General features: G+C 35.4%; 1 protein-coding gene across 1 annotated transcript in view; it reads left to right on the top strand.

The window, feature by feature from the left end:
- The first annotated feature begins 7,850 nt into the window (after positions 1–7,850).
- LOC111513576 (CLIP domain-containing serine protease HP8) overlaps positions 7,851–19,744 on the top strand; it is a 33,067-nt gene continuing 21,173 nt past the window's right edge. Inside the window, exon 1 of the mRNA XM_074181193.1 lies at positions 7,851–8,077. Within this exon, the coding sequence (XP_074037294.1) occupies positions 8,011–8,077 (67 nt within the window). The 5' untranslated portion in view covers positions 7,851–8,010. The remainder of the gene's footprint in view (positions 8,078–19,744) is intronic.

Below are 19,744 nucleotides of genomic sequence, written 5' to 3'. Positions count from 1 at the left end.
TCAAGACTGGTAATGTGTCTCTTAATAGATTTGTTTCACTTATGGGGGTTAAGAACGCGTTTGAAGCAATTGTATCTTTAACATAAATTATTAAACCATCGTTCTGATTTCTTTTCGATTCGTTGTAGTTGATTGTGTAATTAGGAATAGAAAAGTCACATTCCATGTTTCAGAAAGTATAATAACATCTATATTATCCGATATTCCTTCGATGTACACAAGTAACTCATCCAAATGTTTGTTAATACTTCTTATATTGAGATGGAAGATACTGATAGAGGTAGAGAAAACTTTTGTTTTTATTTTATTTTGGTTATCAAGGATGTCCAAGAGTTCCAGCATTGAATTTTTCATAAGACGAAAGAAAATAAGAAAAAAAAAATTACAAAATAAAGAGATCTGAAAAGGAAGTTTATATAATATAAAAAGAGGAAATTATAGTTCAGATTTCGAAACAAAATACCGTTTTTTTAGCCCCTAGCAAATAAAATACTGTTTACATATACGCTACTGTGGAAATACTCTACGAAAGTCATCGTTATGTCTAATAATAATAAACTTATTGTCAATGTTAACGAATATTTTTCCACCTTCAGTCCATACATTTCTCAAAGATGTTTTCTCGATGGCTTTTGCTAACATCTCGACACGAAGTTTTGTGAGATCTTCTCTTATGATGACGCCTGTACCTTTCAATAATTTCTTTTCATGGTATATTTCCTGTCTCTTGTCGAAATTCTTGAGCTTCATGAATATTCCTTTCGGTTTTCTTATATTATCATCCTTTCCAATCCGGGAGCAGAGGTCTATATACTTTTCTTCTAGACTGATGGCCAGCTTGGAACAGAAGAAAGTAATAATGTGTTGACGAGTATTTTCTTGAGTGTTTTCTTGTAAGTTGAAAATTCGTGAATTATTTTTTTCCATTTCCTGTTCCATATTGTCAGATTTATTTTCACCAGTAATTTTCTTCAGCGAACCTTCTAGTATTTTCAATTGTGTGTCATTATGTTGTTTTCTTTGATTCATTTCTTTCCTAAGTTCAGTCACTTTTTGTTCCAACTGTTGGAGGTTTTTATTAATAGATTCGGTGACAGCCTTGGATACGGTATCTGCCAGGGTTTTTATGAATGTTTGGTCTGATAAACATTTATTCAGTGCTGAATTCACTGCGTTTTTGATTTCATCGGCGATTTCTCTTGTAATTACCATACTCAATTATTTTCTGACTTCACCAAATTGAAGATCGCACTTGATTTTCAATAACTACCTGTTTACAGAATTTTCGTAGCAGTAGTAATTCTTAGAGAATTTTAATATTTACTAGGAGCACAAAATATTTCTATTCACTGCTTGCCATTCACACACTATTTAGTCGCGATCCTTTGTTTGCCCTTTCGTAACTGTGTCGTGAGTGTCATACCAAGTTTCGTCTAAATAGAAATTTTGCCGTTAGTTATTTGTTTTAAGTATTTGTTACGTTATTCCACTATTCTGCTTTCCGTAACTGCTTGACGTTTGTTTATCATTTTAAATCTAGATCCTAGTTTTTTTATCCAATTATGTCACAGCAGCTCACGTTACGGCCGGAAGTATTCAATTTCTTCATTATGATTTCAGTTGTAGGAATCTCATTGCTTTTGTAACAGTCGTATAATGTTTTTATCAATGATGTCATTACATGCACATTTAAAGGTTTTGGTAATCCCGTGAGGGATAGCATCTTGCGTTCATGAAGTTTGTTTTTGACTATTTTACGTACAGTTGAGAAAGGAATTTCGGTCAAATCTGATATTCCTTGTAATAGTTTGTTTCCCTCGAAACCAAACTTCAGATGTATATTCTTATATACATTGAAATATACTCTCTGTGTTTTATTATTCAAATGCATCCGAATCTCATTCACTGGTATCTCATTTTCGCATTGTTCACAATCGCTGTTGGAATCACTACACAGGAAAAAGTCTGCGTTGTTATTACACTCGTTATTACTATTAGTACTTGTCCAAGGACGCCACATTTCAAGCAAACAAAAATTTTAAGTAATTATAACTTCACAAATATCGAATTTCAACACTCAAATCGTGATCAGTTCCTGTAATGAACATTGACGACACAACGGCGATACTCATCCCCACATTCTATTCGTCACCGTAAGATGACTTCAAATTTAATTCTATGACTCCTCAGCCAATCATAAAATTCGGTTATTAAAAATTATCCAATACGAACCGCCAATTCTTCAGTCCACGTGGACTAGTTGGCAGCTGAATTACCATATGTTGGTTTTATGGCCTTTGAGATGCCGATAGCTTTAACTATTCACAATACACGTTACTTCGACTATACCAATTGTCTAACAGAAATCAATGAAAAGCATCTGCAAGTCTTACCTCTTGTATCTTGTATAAATGTCTTTGGTTGTAATTGTTTTCCGACATGCATTCACCAAAACCTACTTGTAGGTATGTTGGGAGTGATGAATGTTTTGGGATTTCGTTTCCAAATATTTATTCACTGATACGTTAATATCTCCCCTAGATACAGTCTCCAGACTTATTTTGGTTTCTGTTAGAGAATTGGTACATGGGATGTACCACGAGACACGAGATGGAGGTACTACTGGTCAACAATCCTCCTATTGGACTAAAGTTTCATACATGTAGTGGAACTGTATTGAAGTTAATCGAGTCCGAAGCACACTGCTTTTTAGGTCGGATCTTTTCTCCACGCGTGATAGGTAATACCTCGAAACCGGTCTGTAGGTGATCTATTCGATTGAATTCAGCGTGTTTCTGTTGCTGAATGAACCAAAAGCATCTGAAATACTAACCTCTGCGATGTATCTGACATAAATGTCTGTCCGATATAATTCAATGTCCAGTGAGGTATTAACCAAGGAAGTAGTTGCTTTTCGGCAACCTATTGTTTAGATACTTTGGGAGAGATGAATATTCGGAAATATTTATCTCTTATACATAAATTTACTAATTACCTGTTGACAGGTTTACTCTGGAGTAGGCAACTCAACTTTGTGAGATGTTGCATTTCACACTCCTTGAGATATACAAATAACATACAAATTTTTATCTCTGATGAAATTTCTGGAGTCCTTAGAAGCATTTTTTATCAACTGTTTTCATAAAATGGGTTTCATAATGATTTATTTACCGGAATAAATTGTGGATTTCCTACAGAATTTGATGACCTAAAATCAGAAATGAGGTATTATCTGAGCCAATTTTGAGAAATTATAGAAAAAAGTACTTCACCATAGTGATTCTGGACTTGATGAAGTATTGAAATTCGTAGTTCAATTTCATAAAATTCGAACGAAATAGTTTTTGGATATATTTATTGTGCTAATTGCTGGGAGTTCCAAAAAGAGTTGCATTTCCTATGAATTCGTCTGAACCTCTACCACTTTTCCAGAATGTGAGACATCTTCTTTTCCTGCTCATTCACTGGTGCAAGTAACCCTTCGTTTTTGTAAGAGAGTTTGTCAATTCACGAGGAAATTCGTATAGTTCTCTTGAATTGTTATTAGTTACACATTTCGGTGAATCTGATTCTGCGATAAATTCAAAACACGATTTTTTTATTTTTCCACAGATATTTTTACAGAGGAACTTACAATTCTTACCAATTTTGATGACTGATAACTATCCTAAATAATTAGAGAAAATCAATCAAACCGTTTGTTGTAACCAGAATTACAAAAGTAGTTTTACCACAATAACAGTTCGGACAGCAAAATTTCAAAAAACCTATTTATATACCCCACAACAAAAGCTGGAGTTTACTTCCTTCCTTTTTACATACAGTATTTTTACAACATTCAACCGATTCAAATTTCGTCGAAGTAAAAGTTTCACAATGATATACGAGTGAAATACATTTTTATTCACGCCTGATGAGGAAAAAAAGTTCAAGGCATTATAATGATTATAATGATTTTTTCCCACAAAAAATCTTATTATATAATCAAGTATTTATCAGGAAATAAGCTGTAGAAAAAACTTCCCAAAAACGTTTTAACTACATTGAAGAATAACGCAATGAATTGCAAGCTTACGTGTGGAGTCCAAAATGACGATCTCAAGTACTGACTTTTGGAGAATGTGGAAAATGTGGATATGAACATCCATCGTTTTCTTGTCCAGCGTTTGGAGAGTTTTGTAGACTATACGTTACACCGTACTTAAATACAGATTCCATAACCAACGTTATACCTCTGTAATGTTGAAGAAAATCCATTTTGATGAAAGTAACATAGTTTCTTGTAACAACACACGTTTTTCCCATTTATATACTAAAATTTCATTCAGTGAGAAAATCAAGTTTGAAAGTCAAATATGTCATATTTCTCTTTCTGTTTATTTTTACATGTTGAGTAAAAAAAATTAGGGGCTTTTTGAAATCATGATTAGATTTTCATCTTATTGCAAGAACAAATTTCAGTTACAATAATAATGCAATAGTGCCAAATATTTCTGAGATATCTGACTATTCATCAGTTCGAAAAAATAGTTTTAGATACAGTGTGTTAAAAAAAAAACAAATACTAAAAAATCATTTCAGATGCTTGACCAGTGGTAAAACCAGTACGTGAATTTCCCCTTTTCAAATAGTGCATTCTCAAAAAACAACATCAGATGGCCTAGAGCAACATAGCATCACGCAAAAAATAGATGAACCAACTGACTGGCTGGAAGCTACAGTTGAAATTTGCGTATTTGTCTAGATCCAAAGGATTTCAATATAATGGTTTGTGGAGAAAATTTAACTTCATCAACTTCAAATGAAATTACTGTGAAATTGGCAGTTTCTACATACTTCTCAACTTTAGAGGCAAGTAACGCATTAAGGTAAACATTCGGCTTTGGAAGTTTTCCATAACCGGTTTGGTAAATTATTTTCTGATTATGAAAGATAAGGAAATATCGAGATTTTTTATTTCGAAATTTGCGGACAGAGCACCCAATGATCACTTACCACACGGTGTAGGGAGTAGTCGTTTGTTGTTGATGCCATCCAGAATGTATCGGGGCTTCGAGGGATAGGGCCTGACCAGCGCAAATTTGGATTGAAAAATAAGATAATAATATGTAACTGTTTATCTCAAACTATGACGATGCATGGACTACGGAGAGGATGTGAAACTCGTAGATGGCGGAGAGATGTATACTTACCTCGAGATGGAACAACGCCACTCACATGAGTTAACAGTAGTGAAGAACTCACTGCACGGCAAGTATCAGCACAAACTCCGATAGAGCTGGTCATCGGAACTATCGGGAAAGAATGAAGTTGCTGCAATGAATATGCTTGCCGTTCCAATCTTACTGTACTAATTTTTGAGTAGTGAAGTGGACTCAGAGGAGCTGTATCAACTTGACGTAAAGACCCGAAAAATTATGAACCTCCAGGTTCCACGGTTGTACTTCCCCTGACAACAGAAAGGCCGTGAACTTTTTATTTTGGAGTGTATACTTGACACAATGGTACTGGATGGAACTTGTGAAGTTGTCAGGGGTTTGGATGATCAGCGACCATGAGAGCGCAGTAATGTGAGCATTTCTCTTCAGGACAGCTGCCCGAGCAGCTGATGAACTCGGTTTTGTTTTCGACAGTTAACAAGGTGATCAAAACTCTGTTAATGAGTTGGTATCATTTCAGCAAAAAGCCCATATAAAAGTCGCAGAGATCACTTCACTTCTTCGGCAACACAAGGATAAGCCAATGCATAGTGTCCATCATGACGTACCACGGTGTTTTCAACACCTCAGTCTACCTCAGTAATGGATATAGAGGTTTCTTCAAAAGGTGCAGGGCCTACTGCGAGGTGCCTGAAAGCCTAATCCGCCTAATACACGTTGTGGGGAACGAGAAGTGCCGAATTCATTGAAACTATTTGTTCCGTATCCTCAGGCTCATACAAGCTGATAAGCCTGATGTAGTTCTTCTCGACCATTAGAGCAAGAGAATATCAGACGTAGAGTTTTAAGCTCCTGATGAGACAAATATCGTCCGAAAAGCAAAACGAAGAAAAGAGAAATGAAACTTTCTATGTTTTTTACCACTTTCATTTGTAACTAACGTTACTGTAGTTTCATCCTATACGGACATTTTCAAACCTATACAATAAACTCAGGGCAAAACGCATAAAATATCAAGATTTTTTCTTCATGCTCCACAAACTCTATCCATTCCACTCTTACAAAATGGTTGTTCTGATTATTAGAGTCCTTGGTGGAATGTTGCTCTCTTTACTCTCGAATCTCAAGATCATGCCAGTTTGCCGCACTGAGGCAGAAATATTAGCCTGACAAATGCAGAAGGCTGTCATTTTTGGCTCACTGCGCTTGCTTAGGGCACATGATTTTTGGATCCAAGTATCAATTTCTTCACGGTGTCGATGGTTGATAATGCTGCTCCTTCGGGCTTCGTAGAATAGGGGTTGGCAGCGCAACCTTAGGTAATAACAATTATAATAGTAATGATTTGCCGATTTCTGAGAATCACAGACCGATAACAATAATTATTTTCGTGTAATAAGTGGTTTACGAGCACGCTATGCACACGGATATTCACCGCAGTTGCCCGAATATTCAAACGGAAATATGAGCAGAGAAGGTCGAGGAGAGGGGTCTCTGGATGTAAAGAGAACCTGCTCATCGACAGATGTGTAACGCAGCACTCGATACAATATAAGCGTAACATCTCCATGGCCTGGATCGATCACCTCAAGGCATTTGATACAACATCGTATGAGCTCATCTTGCATTTACTTAGATGCCTTGCAGTACTAGATGAAATAGTGAGATGCTTGAACAACTAATATCACTCTTCCGGACTCGCTTCACCATAGAGTCCCATAGAGGTGGGCTAGAATCCAAACAGAGTGGGTCAGTTTCAGAAGGGAACCGAAAACCTTGTGTCTCCGGAAATCGGTAAGATACTTCTGTTGTATATAAGAATTGTATTCCAGTGTGTCTGTCCTTTTTTACTACCTATGAAGCTATGGTGTTGACGAAACGCATCTAGAAAATTTTTCGATCATCATCATTCATACTCACGTATGAAATTTCAATAATCTAAAAAATATTGAAGCAAAGAGAAAAAATATGCGTGATCCCTTATAAATTGAGTTACATAGATGTCATGTCAGAGAGTAGCCGGTTGGTTAGTATGAGGCACTAGTTCATAGTTGTTATATTCTTACCTCTCACCAAGTTCCACAGTTTCATCAAGGAAACGTATCACTTGCCTTCAACACTTGCCTTCAAGAGTCATGAGAAACTCTATTCATTTTTTACATATTCTGATCTTTCTTTGAATAGTTTAATTTCATTTCTTGAGAAAGTAATCCACTAAAAATTTTGAAATTTTATTATAATTTACTAACGTTTATACATTATTCTATTTATCTACGATGACATATCGAATTTAGATTTGATTTTATTTTGGAAAAACGTTGGATAAAGTATAATAAAAATATTAGTAATGAAATTTTATGATGTGCGTTTCAATGTGAATGATATTGGTTATTTGCGATAATCATTTTCAACGGGGTGACCCCCATATGAGAATTCACTTTGGAAAAATTTCGATATAAATCGCCCTCGTGAAAATCCCTGTAAATTAATTCATTTCATGTTTTATAACGGATTATTGTAATTGTATTCTGTCTCACATCCCACCGTTTCAGGCGCAGTTTATGAGTCTATGTGGTCAATCAGTTGGTTTGTCAGTTTCCTTAGTTGATCAGTTTACACAAACTACAATCTTGATACGTCACTAATTTCATTATCATACGTACCTATATTAATTTCCCACTAAGCAAGTTCGTTCCCAAACACTGGTATTCCCAAGGCTGGCTCGATATTCACGATTTCAACGGATAGACCGAAAGATCAGATGGGTCATCAAGAAACCGACTCGTAAACTTGTTTGTAATAATAATGTTTCACTAATTTGCTTTCAGTTGTTGTGGAAGTAGGAATAAACATGGGTGATACTGGACTATTTCGAAGTGTTGTCATACTTTTTGGACTATTTAATGTGTGTTATACACGTAAGTTTTTGTTTTATCGATTAGCTTGTTGAGGAGTGATCAGATAGATACGTTCGTGAAGCCATAATTTTTAATAATAAGGTAGACGATTGATACTTGTACGAATGGACCCCAGAACTCTGTTTTTGGGTACAATAAAAACATAATGATTTTTCAATTCATTAAGGTGGAATTCACTTTCATTCATTTAGGTACCTACATGCTTTTACATGAAATATGAGATTGAAATACCGTAATCATTTGTCAATTTTAAACAAATGCTAATATGTAAGTATTATGAGAATCAAGCATATAATGTAACGATTGGTAATTGAATGCTGCGAAAAGTGCATTTCATTCGCGAAATATTACATTCGTTATACACAGGATGTTTAGTAAAGTCCACCTCCAAGTTTTTCACCATATATTGCCGATTGCAGAGTTTTAGTTTTTGAGTTGGATTACTGTAGTGAATTGAAATACTCCTTTCTCTAATTTTTGACGTATGGTACTGTCATGTGAATTGCAACTTCAAAAATGAATAAAGAAATTTTTGAATTTTATACGTCACTGGCATTGATGTCGAATATCATTTTCGAATCCATATTTTTCGATGATTTCAGTTTTCTCTATAAGATCGGTTAGGGATGACCATATTCTAATATTATCAATACGAAGGAATTTGATAACATGTCGAATATACATGAATTTTTCATTAGAATCAATGATTTTCCAATATTGTGAAGTTTATCCAGTGGAGAAATCTGATACAATCAATAAATATGCAAATAATAAAAGCCTTGGTTTATGCAACAACAATAGATTTTTGACTTAGATTAACTGTTTTCTCCAAAACAATAATTATTCTGTGGAGTAATACACCCTCACCATACAAACTAATCGGCTTCCTTAAGAAGCTGGATTTATTTGGTCGAGTGTGAATAGGTGTGAGCCACAATAAACCCTTGCGGGTTGCGATGGAGGGTCGAATAGACCCACTCACTTTTGACCTAACCTAACCTAACCTTAGATATTGAATATTGTATTATAGTCAATAAAATTTTTTGATTGATTCGGCCGTTACTTGATGAAGATCCATAGTAATTTCATAAACTACACCTTATGATTTGGTCTCTACAAACTTTATTTGAAGAAATATATGGCATGTTTCGCTAACACAGTGGCTTCTTCGTACCGAATTAGGTACTGCAAGTTCATTCTCAAACTGATATTTATATACCCTACGTAATCACAATTGAGACCACCTACTTAGGTACTCACTTTATCAAATTACCTAAAACATCTTCAAATTTTATATACCTAAGGTACATCTTCAATTATGATTACATAATAATAGATTATCGCTTTTTGAGAGAACAAGTTCAATAGTGCTGATCTATTCGAATCCATTCTTTAGAATGTTTGAATTTTTAAATTTATTAATTTCCATTGCTTTCAAATAACTCAGCTTTTAACCTTCATTTTCTATATGTGAAATTTCGAAATTTTCGTTGAATATATGATTTTTTTTAAAGATGATTTGAATATCTTGAACATGTTTTCTTATTAACATAGCTAATAAGATGTTCCTGGATATAATTCCACACGCCCCTCTCCTGCACAAACGGCAAATAATGAATTTTATAGTTACTAGTTACATTCGACGAAACATTCTTAAAATCAGCTCAGCGAATAGCACCCTGAATTAAAAAACAAATACTTAGGCTAATCTATTGAAAAAACCGGTTATAACGTCATTACTCGAATATTGTCAAGAAGACTGTGAAACAAAAAACCAAAAATTGACCTGTCTTGAGAATTGTACATTCAGTTAATAATGAATTATGTAGGCGCACTATACACCGATTCAGGCTCGCTCCTATTATAATTTTTTTCTCCTGGTATCACGTTTACACGTATATGCATAGACCATGTTTACACCATGCATAGACAAAATTTAGTTTCGGAAATGAATAGTGATCTACAGTATTTTAGTACCAGAATAGGCATTTTATGAGTGGAATGAACTGCTGAATCCAAAAATATATAAATATACTGGGTGTTCCATTTGAAATTCCAAAGTTGGGGTGAGTTTCTGTGAAACTAAAATAGCTACAAAATTTTTCTTGAACCAATCAATCCATGATACCAGGAGAAAGAAAAAAGTTAAAGGGGTGAACCCCTATAACTTTCATTAGCTATCCATGAAATTTTGAAGTGCCTAGTTGAAACTACAGCCCAAAAACAACGCAGTCGTAATCCCAGCTCAGCAGCACTGTGCTAGGCTAGCTGTCTGCGTTGTTTTTGAGCTCTGGTTTCGACTAATTGCCTTGCAGTAAAATCTTTACAACAATTGTTCAAGTTCAAATCATCAGTTAGCAAACGGCCAAGACTTGTAAGTCAGTGATTTCGAATTATTTCATAAAAATTAGTCATGGGGGATATGTCATTCATTTGCTTTGTGAGGATGTATTTCATTTTATAGAAGTTTCTTCGATTCAAGATTGAATCGAATTAGATTTAAATAAACCCACAGTATAACTTTAATTTCTGTAGGTTGAGGCTGAAATGTATTAGATGTAGATGAAAGTCTGGCAGGTCTCAACAGTACTTATCAAAATATTGGTTTTCGTTAGGTTTGAACATGATCTTGAAAACTTGAAAACATTATATACCTTTACACCACATCGGTATTGCAAATTGTTATTTGAAATGATATTTGGCGTGAAATTTGACAATAAGTTAAATGACTCAGAATGGCCTGCTTTTTACTAAAAACTTTATTCTCTCAGAAAAGTTGAATATTTTATAAATATATGAATGGAGTTAATGTATGTTTATACTCTGAACATAAATTATCAGAATCTTTGACGTAGTTGAATCCATTTGAAACTGTTCTGAAATTTCGATTTAGAGTGTTTCCTTTCAATGTTTGAAATTACCAATTTTGCTCATTCTGATCATATCGTATTCATTTACAGATTCTTTAATTTAGATATTTCGACACTAATTTCCATTCATTTTTTCAACATATGCATATTTCAATCAATAGAGAGAAAAAGTGTAACAAACATTCACCGTATTTGTAGATTTTCAACAAAGCTTTATACGAAGACCGCAAGTGTCCTGTCCCGAAACTTTGAAGTACACCATTGAAGTGATAGTGTTCCGCAGTAGTGACATTTTATAGCAATACTCTTTCATACATCGTATAGCATTTCTAGAATGACATCTGTTTTAATTACATTACGCATGTTTGTAGTACTAACTGAATAGGAAAAAGTTATTTGCGTAATTCAATGTTCATATGAAAGTAGTCGTTTCGAAATAATTTTTTTCTTTCATGTATGTCAATGTTGATGTGAAAGTCGTTCTTTCGAAAGAGTATTTTTCAGTTTGTATCTGAAAGAAATTTCTGTGTATTCTTGTTTACTCTTTATGAAAAGTTTTGTTTCAGTGTCTATGCAGGCGCATGGACACTAACTAACGCGTTCAAATATTCTAGTCCTAGTATATCAATAGTTTATCTCAAATTTCAAATTTATTTACATTTTTCTAGAGAATGAAATTCAAATATTGAAATAAATAATTTGAAGTTGTATGAAATTTTGTTTTAAACTGTACATCCAGTACATTCATGTGTTCAAATATTAGATTTATTTGAAGGTTCATAGGTTTAGATTTAAATGTTCTTTCTTCAAAATTACTATTCTTCAAACTGTCACTTCTAAAAATGAAATTATTGAAGAAAAATGATGAAAAGAGAAAAGATAATTTCTATGTTTTTCACCACTTTTATTTGTAACTAACGTTACATATGGTCCTATATGGACATTTTCAAACTTGAACAAGTTTATTGTTTAAGTTTGAAAATGTCCATATAGGACGAAACTGCAGTAACGTTAGTTACAAATGAAAGTGGTAAAAAACCTAGAAATTTTCATTTCTCTTTCATTTCCCTGTAAAAAACATAGAAATTTTCATTTCTCTTTTCATCATGATCTCCTACCACATAGTAACGGCTACATCCATCAATTTATTGAAATTATTGAAATGATAATTTTCGATTTACGTTATGTGAATACGTTCGTAATGAATTGGTGTAATATGTTCTAAAGTAAGGCCAAAGAATCATTCGAACTTTCCGTCCAAACGTAAAAAAAATCTGAATAACGCAAACGGGAATTCCCGCAGCCATATTACTAGAGTCATCATACTCGATTGGATTGCAATCGAGCAAGAGCGCATGTTCAAAAATAAACTGCTCAACTGATAATCACACATTTGTTAGCAGTAGTCTTCGAAGTAGCTTGCGATGCTACTTTTTGGTTTGAACTGATCTGTTTATATGGCTATTTCCTGCATATGCTGTTGGTGATACAACTGCCGGAATCGATTTTCAATCATTGGAATACACTTGCAAACCGGTTTCGGGCTATTTTGCTCCTCATCAGTGCAAGGCAGTGTCCATCATCAACATGAAGTCTATGATTTTCCTTAATTGAAAATCGAACTCCTTTCAGAGCATCATTCCTTAAACTAGTCTAAAGAGAATGACAAACAACATATTTGTCATCGCCCCATCTGCTCCTGAACGACGTAACCAACCGCATATCCGAATCCCGCAATTCCTCGTATGAGGAAAAAACGTCACATATAGTAAGAGGGCATACTGAAGACTGGCATCGCCCCATCTGGTCCTGAACGACGTAACCAACCGCATATCCGAATCCCGCAACTCCTCGTATAAGAAAAAAACGTCACATATAGTAAGAGGGCATACTTGAAGACTGGCTGTAAAACAACTCATCTAAAAGAACAAATATCTGCGTTTCTTCAGGTTCTTCATGTTTTAGATATGGTTCATTCATGATCAATTTTTTGTTTTTATTGAAGATGATTTTCTCAATTGAGTTGACTGGAATATGGTTATTAGATGCGATCTGCTCCATGTTTTTCATTTCTTCTCAAGAAGCCTTCTCTGATGAAGGAATTATAAATGCTCTATGCATAATTAACCTGAATGTGATAATGGACTGAAAGAATCCATGGGGATTGTACAGTCCGAAAAAGTGTAGTGTACCGTTGATGAGAAAAACATGTAAATACCACGAGTATTACACCTACATAAATGAAAATGTTCTCGAGGGTTATTCAATACAATTAATATTATTTTATTCAATACAATACAAGGGTTATTCAATACAATTAATATTATTTTATTCCAATTAGACGAAAATGAACAGAAATAAACAATTTCTGAGACAGATAATTGAATTGGTATATTTATTTATTGAGATGTAATTCTTTGGAATATAATTGAACCCATCACCTCATGTACATCCGGTGTGATGTACAAGGTATTACATAGTAACTTGTTTGCAACTCTAGTTTGATAATTTACACAAACCTTTGTGATTTGAGTTTGTATGAAACCTTCCCTCATAAGGATTAAGAGGATAATCTTACTGATGAGAAGGCATTGGTCAGAAACTAGGTTGCAGGTGGAAGTTTAACAACTATCATCTGTGGTGATAGATCGCCCAAGTGTTTTTCCATTATATTTAAATGTCCGTTTTGGTATTAGCTGTAGTATTAGCTCATTTCAAAATTGTCAAAGGCACGACGAAATTTTTTCGAAACAGAAACTTTATATGTCATTTTGATTACAATTGTTCGTTCGTTTTTGATATCTGGAGGCGTTCATGAATATTTAATGTTTTTTACTGCATCAATTACCCTGATTATCAAAAACTTGAACTTTCATTGTTTGATAATGTTTCATTTCCGGTTGTTAGTTTATGAATATGAATCATCAGTTCATATCCTTGATAGTTTGCTAACTCTGGGTTGAATGTTTTTTTATTTGTACCTAATTATGCTGATATATACAGCAGTTGAATAATCATGTTACTAATTCATTCTTCAATATATAAAAAAGTCGCAAAAATCGTGTTACTTACAACATGATAACAGTTTTCCACGTAAGTGAAATTTTACCTCTCTCATTCACTGTATTGTGTAGAAATCCTGTGAAAGACATTTCATTCAATTCCACACTAATCCTTCCTAAATCCTCAATTCATTTCGATTACAGTATCATAATACTTTCAACAGAACCAAAAAGTATCTTGTGGAATCTCATTCAGTCTTAAAAAAAGTTTATTTTGAAACGTATGGAGTTGATGTAGAAAACGTAATTTTGAAGTGAAAAGAAGCATTTTACTCAGTTTGATCCCTTGGAAGAATCAGTCCCTAACATATTTGACTTATTACAAAAGTCAATGATATTCCATAACTGAAAATCAACCAAAGTATTACAAAAGTAGAAATTGTCCACGTAAGATTCGTTATTGATAGACAAAGATACGAAATTAACAATAAAAACAAAAAACTTCGCGCTTTCGCATATTTCAAAGTTTGACTGAAATGTTGAAAAAGAATGTCGAATTACCAACTTTCTCAGGTGTCTAAATCCTAGATCCATCGGGTCTAGATCTTCCTGATTGGTAGCTGATCCTTTTAACCAAAAATTAACAAAATCCACAGTTTCAACACTAACAGAAGCGGATGGTTCAATTGCAACTACAGCCATAGAAAAAACAAATCTACTAGTTGGCCAATTTGCGCCCCACTCCACAGTCGATTTTCTGAGAAAGACACCACCCACCATTTCCACACTAGAATCGACAATTTAGCCAGGCGAATTTTGAAACACCTCAACACTGTTCTGAACCAGAAAACTGTACACACCTCAGCAACTTTTGATGCTTTATAAAGTTCAGATCAGACCTTCTTTGGAGTATTGTTCTAATGTATGGAGTTCTGCCCCCAAACATACCCTGAAGTTGCTGGATTCCATCCAGAAAAGAGCCATCTGCCTGATTGGAGACGCGAATATCACGTGCAACTTTGATAGCGTGGAACATTGAAGAAAGGTTGGAGATTCATCTCTCTTCTATACATACTTTCACGTGAGGTGTTCAAGTGACTTGGCACATTTGATTTCACCAAGAACGGTAGATATCAGAAATTCGCGACGCACCGAAACTTCTCATCGTTTTGAGGTTCAACTCAGTACACCTCGAACTTCACTGTTTAAGAACTCTTTCATCTGGAAAACTGCGTTTATGTGAAATAAACATACTGAGAACGTTTTTCCAAATGTATTCAAGCTTCAGCGATCCAAATCCAATATGAATCACTACTTTCGCATAGGCACCGCTCCAAGAGCGCCTTAAGGATTTTCCTGTAGTGCGTGTGTTTTGTACTTGAAAAAAATCAGAACTGGTTTTCTCCTAGGATCCAATACTCTTTTCATTGTATATCAACGACTCATTGAAAAAACCGATAATCCAATATATTTTTTGGCTGACGAGAGCACACTTCCATTTGGATTCCAGGACATCATCTACAGAGGCACATCGTCACCGGCAGCAGGAGGTTGCATATCTCAATGGGGATCTAGGGGTGATTTCAAATTGCGGTGAAAGTACTCAGGTTCAATTCGGTTTTCTCCAAAAAGATAAATGTCTCTGAACCGGATATAATGATGTCAGGACAGACAATTCCGCTTTGTGCTTCGATAATTTTGTTGGGGATTAAAATAGACACCAATACGTCTTGGCACAATCATGTCGCTGGAATTGCAAAGGCTGCTCCTCAAAAGCTTAGAACACTGTTCCGAACCAGAAAACTGTACACACCTCAGCAACTTTTGATGGTTCATAAAACTCAGATCAGACCTTCCTTGAAGTATTGTTCTCATGTATGGAGCCCCACTCCTAGGCATACCCTGAAGCTGCTGGATTCCATCCAGAAAAAAGTCATTTGCTTGATTGGAGGCACGAACATCACTTGCAACCTCGATAGTTTGGAACATCTGAGAAAGATTGTAGATTTGTCTATCTTCTAAAGATAATTCCACGGAAGGTGTTCAAGTGACTTGGCACATTCGATTCCACCAAGAGCGGAACATATCAGAAATACCTGACGACCTGTGGCTGCTCATCGTTTTGAGGTTCAACTCAGTACACCTCGAACTCCACAGCTTAAGATCTCGTTCATTTGGAGAACTGCGTTGACATGGAATAAACATCCTGAGAACGTTTTTCCAAATGAATTTAATCTCCAGCAATTCAAATCCAATGTGAATCACTACTTTTCCATAGGCACTGTTCTGAGAGCGTCTTGCGGATTTTTCTTGTGCTTGTGCTTATGTTTTGTCTTTACGATGCAACGTTTATTCCTCTCAGTTGGAAATAAAGTGCAGCTCCGGCAGCTGTTCGTCTTGGTGGTCAAAAATTAAGGTCGAAGGCGTTTGAGTGTACATCTGACTGAGAACAGTACAAAATTATGTAATGGGCGCCACCTGGCTAAATGCAATAATCAGAGTTCAAAGTTCGCCCTGCCAGGGTGACAAACTACATTATGAATTGAAAAAATATTGCATTCACTTGAGCAACCTGAAAATATAAACGGGATCAAACAATTACTATTCGGAGTCCAATTAATCGGCTATAATTAAAGTTCTTGTTCAGGAATACAGTTACCAGTAATATTTTATCCTAAGGGATCAATACCATTTTTTAATTTTTGCACAGATCTTCACCTTGCGATCACCCAGTACTGTGTGTTAGTTCACAAAACATATAAATTGATAATTTCATGAAAGAAAATTGAATTTATTTAAAAATAATATATCTGGCCTATTACTCCTGGACAAGCGACTCTGATGAACATAAAATCTGGGTTGGGTTTAATTTCCGCCTTCCTTCTAAAAAACAACAGCCCAAGGGATCCTCAGCAGGAACAAATTGCAAATTACTGAGTATCAATAATTCCAATCCACGGAGATCCTGTACTACTGTGTAACCGTCCCTACAACCTACGAGGAATGATTAATAGGAAAAAACAAAATCCTTGCTACTCACCCCACTGGAGGAAGTTTAAAACTTCAAAAAAATTAACGAGAGACTTTTTATTCCTTACAATTCGGAAGTAGAGATTCCACAACTTCAACTTCACTTATGAAATCTTAAAAAAAGAGGGAACGGAAATAAGTATTTACAATAGAAAACTGGCAACTGAAATACTTACAAAAAAGGGAGCAGGTTGTGATTTTGTTTAACTAATTCGATTTTTGTCAATCACTGATTGACACCATTATCTTTGAATTGTTATCATAAATAAAAAACAAAATTCTGACTGTATTTATAACTGGAATATTTTTCGTGAATAAAAAAGGCAATCAACATTGCATTCAAAAAGTTTATCGTTACTGTGGACTGTATTTGAACGTTCCTGAGCGCTATCCATTCTTGAAAAGTTGAACATTAATTTCGCTTTCCATACCTTTTCGGCTTCATAGAGATACCTATGAAATTTTTTGTTGAACCTCAAGTAATCTTTTAAATGTAGTAGCATTTTCGAATGCTACACCATCCCCTTCCAAAAAAATAAAAATAGTTCTTTGGACTATTTGAGTCCAAAATAGGTCAGTCTCACACAAGTAACCAGTCAATAATTGAGCGATAGCGCCATATTATTTTTACCTATATCTACTTATTTACATACCAAATTTTATTTATACATCATTATAGAGTCACTGGTGACAATGTTTAATAATGTAATATTAACGTCTAGAGCTACTGTACAAATTTACATCGACACATCTGAATTTGAACCGAAGTATGGCTTCAGGTCCTCAATGTGCCAATTGCCGCCTGGCGAACCATCGGCATTTATTAGTGAATAAACTATGTTGGAAATTTTTCTCGATATAGTACACATGATGTATTTGGGAGCTGATTTGGCGGAAAATTGATTAGTCGCGTCCGACTGCACTTTATTTTTTCTCCAAACCTTGTCCCCAACCTCAAAAGAAAAATCTCGTTTACGTAAGTTATATTGTGTAGCGTTTCTTTCATAAGCCTTGTGAAGGCTTTGACGGACCTCCGAAAACACTTCTGCCAAGAGCTTCAATTCTGAACAATAGGTATTCCTACTTCCCGGAAGCAGTTCAATATCAGACGTAGACTGTATTTCTCCATAATATCGCCCCGAAAGTGGAACATGTCGAGCGAAGTTCAAAAAAGCGGGGGAGTATTCCGTAACTTCATGTTTGGCGGTATTTATTGCGTGTGCTATTTTTGGATATTCGATATCCCATTTCTTTTGTTTGAAGGTGATTGACAATGTTTCGTGATGAATTTCACTAGTTCGGACTTCCATTGTCTACTATATGTATAAAATGATTTGAAATCCCTGAAACAAGTAAAAAAGAATAATTAAAAAAGAATAGTTGAAAATAACAATTATATTAAGCAACAATAAACCTGAAATGAAATGATAGTGAAATAACCTACAATTAAAAATATAATAATTGAATAAATAAAAATTAAAGGAATGAAAAAAGAAAATAATAAAAATACAAAAGTGTAGAGATTCCAAGTCACGTTAGTTCACGACGTTTCGATTGTTGGTATCTACAATCGTCTTCGGGTGATGACTGGACTGATTCCTCCGAGAGATGACTATTTTATAGGTCGTTGAAATACTTTCACTTTCTCTACTTTCCATTTTCCGCTTCACTGATTCCGTGAGAGATGACCGTTTTGGCGGGAGTTGGTCATTTTTCGTTTGATGATGGGTTTCCATATGTTTCGTATATATACGCTGGCCTGGCTGAATACGTTGTTGGACAACATGTATGCGGCTTCCTTGAATTTTCTCCTGAACCAATGTTCCTCTCTGTGCAAGATCTCAGCTTGGGGCCACTCGATGTTGTGTTGATGGGTCCAAACATGGTCTGCTATTCCTGATTTGCTGGTTTCTCCTCGCTGTGTTTGCTTCTTGTGATCGGCAATGCGAACATTCAATGGCCTCTTAGTTTCACCAATATAGGATTTTCCGCACTCACAGGGTATCCGGTAAATGCAATTCTTGGAATCGCAGTCCGCGTTTGGGGGGCCTGGTTTTCGTGAGGCTGCTACGGATAGTGTTACCGGATCTGAAACAGGTTCTAATGTTGTACTTGGAACCAATTCTGTAATACAAAGGAAGGTCTCGACAAGGAACTAGACATCATCAAAAATGATCTTCAGCGGAATGGATACTCCAAAGCGATGGTAGAAAAGACAGCAGGAGCCTCGCAAGGAAGAGAAGCCGTCACAACCAGTGCTTGCACTTCCCTACATCAGAGGATCATCGGAGAGGATAAGAAGAATTGGTTCCAAGTACAACATTAGAACCTGTTTCAGATCCGGTAACACTATCCGTAGCAGCCTCACGAAAACTAGGCCCCCAAACGCGGACTGCGATTCCAAGAATTGCATTTACCGGATACCCTGTGAGTGCGGAAAATCCTATATTGGTGAAACTAAGAGGCCATTGAATGTTCGCATTGCCGAGCACAAGAAGCACACACAGCGAGGAGAAACCAGCAAATCAGGAATAGCAGACCATGTTTGGACCCATCAACAAAACATCGAGTGGTCCCAAGCTGAGATCTTGCACAGAGAGGAACATTGGTTCAGGAGAAAATTCAAGGAAGCCGCATACATGTTGTCCAACAACGTATTCAGCCAGGCCAGCGTAGATATACGAAACATATGGAAACCCATCATCAAACGAAAAATGACCAACTCCCGCCAAAACGGTCATCTCTCACGGAATCAGTGAAGCGGA

Source organism: Leptinotarsa decemlineata, unplaced genomic scaffold, assembly GCF_025532065.1.
Source record: "Leptinotarsa decemlineata unplaced genomic scaffold, Ldec_3_MD MMD2_tig00026307_RagTag_RagTag, whole genome shotgun sequence".
Taxonomy (NCBI): domain Eukaryota; kingdom Metazoa; phylum Arthropoda; class Insecta; order Coleoptera; family Chrysomelidae; genus Leptinotarsa; species Leptinotarsa decemlineata.
The sequence above is the reverse complement of the archived record's forward strand: the minus strand, read 5'-3'. Positions and strand labels throughout refer to the sequence as shown.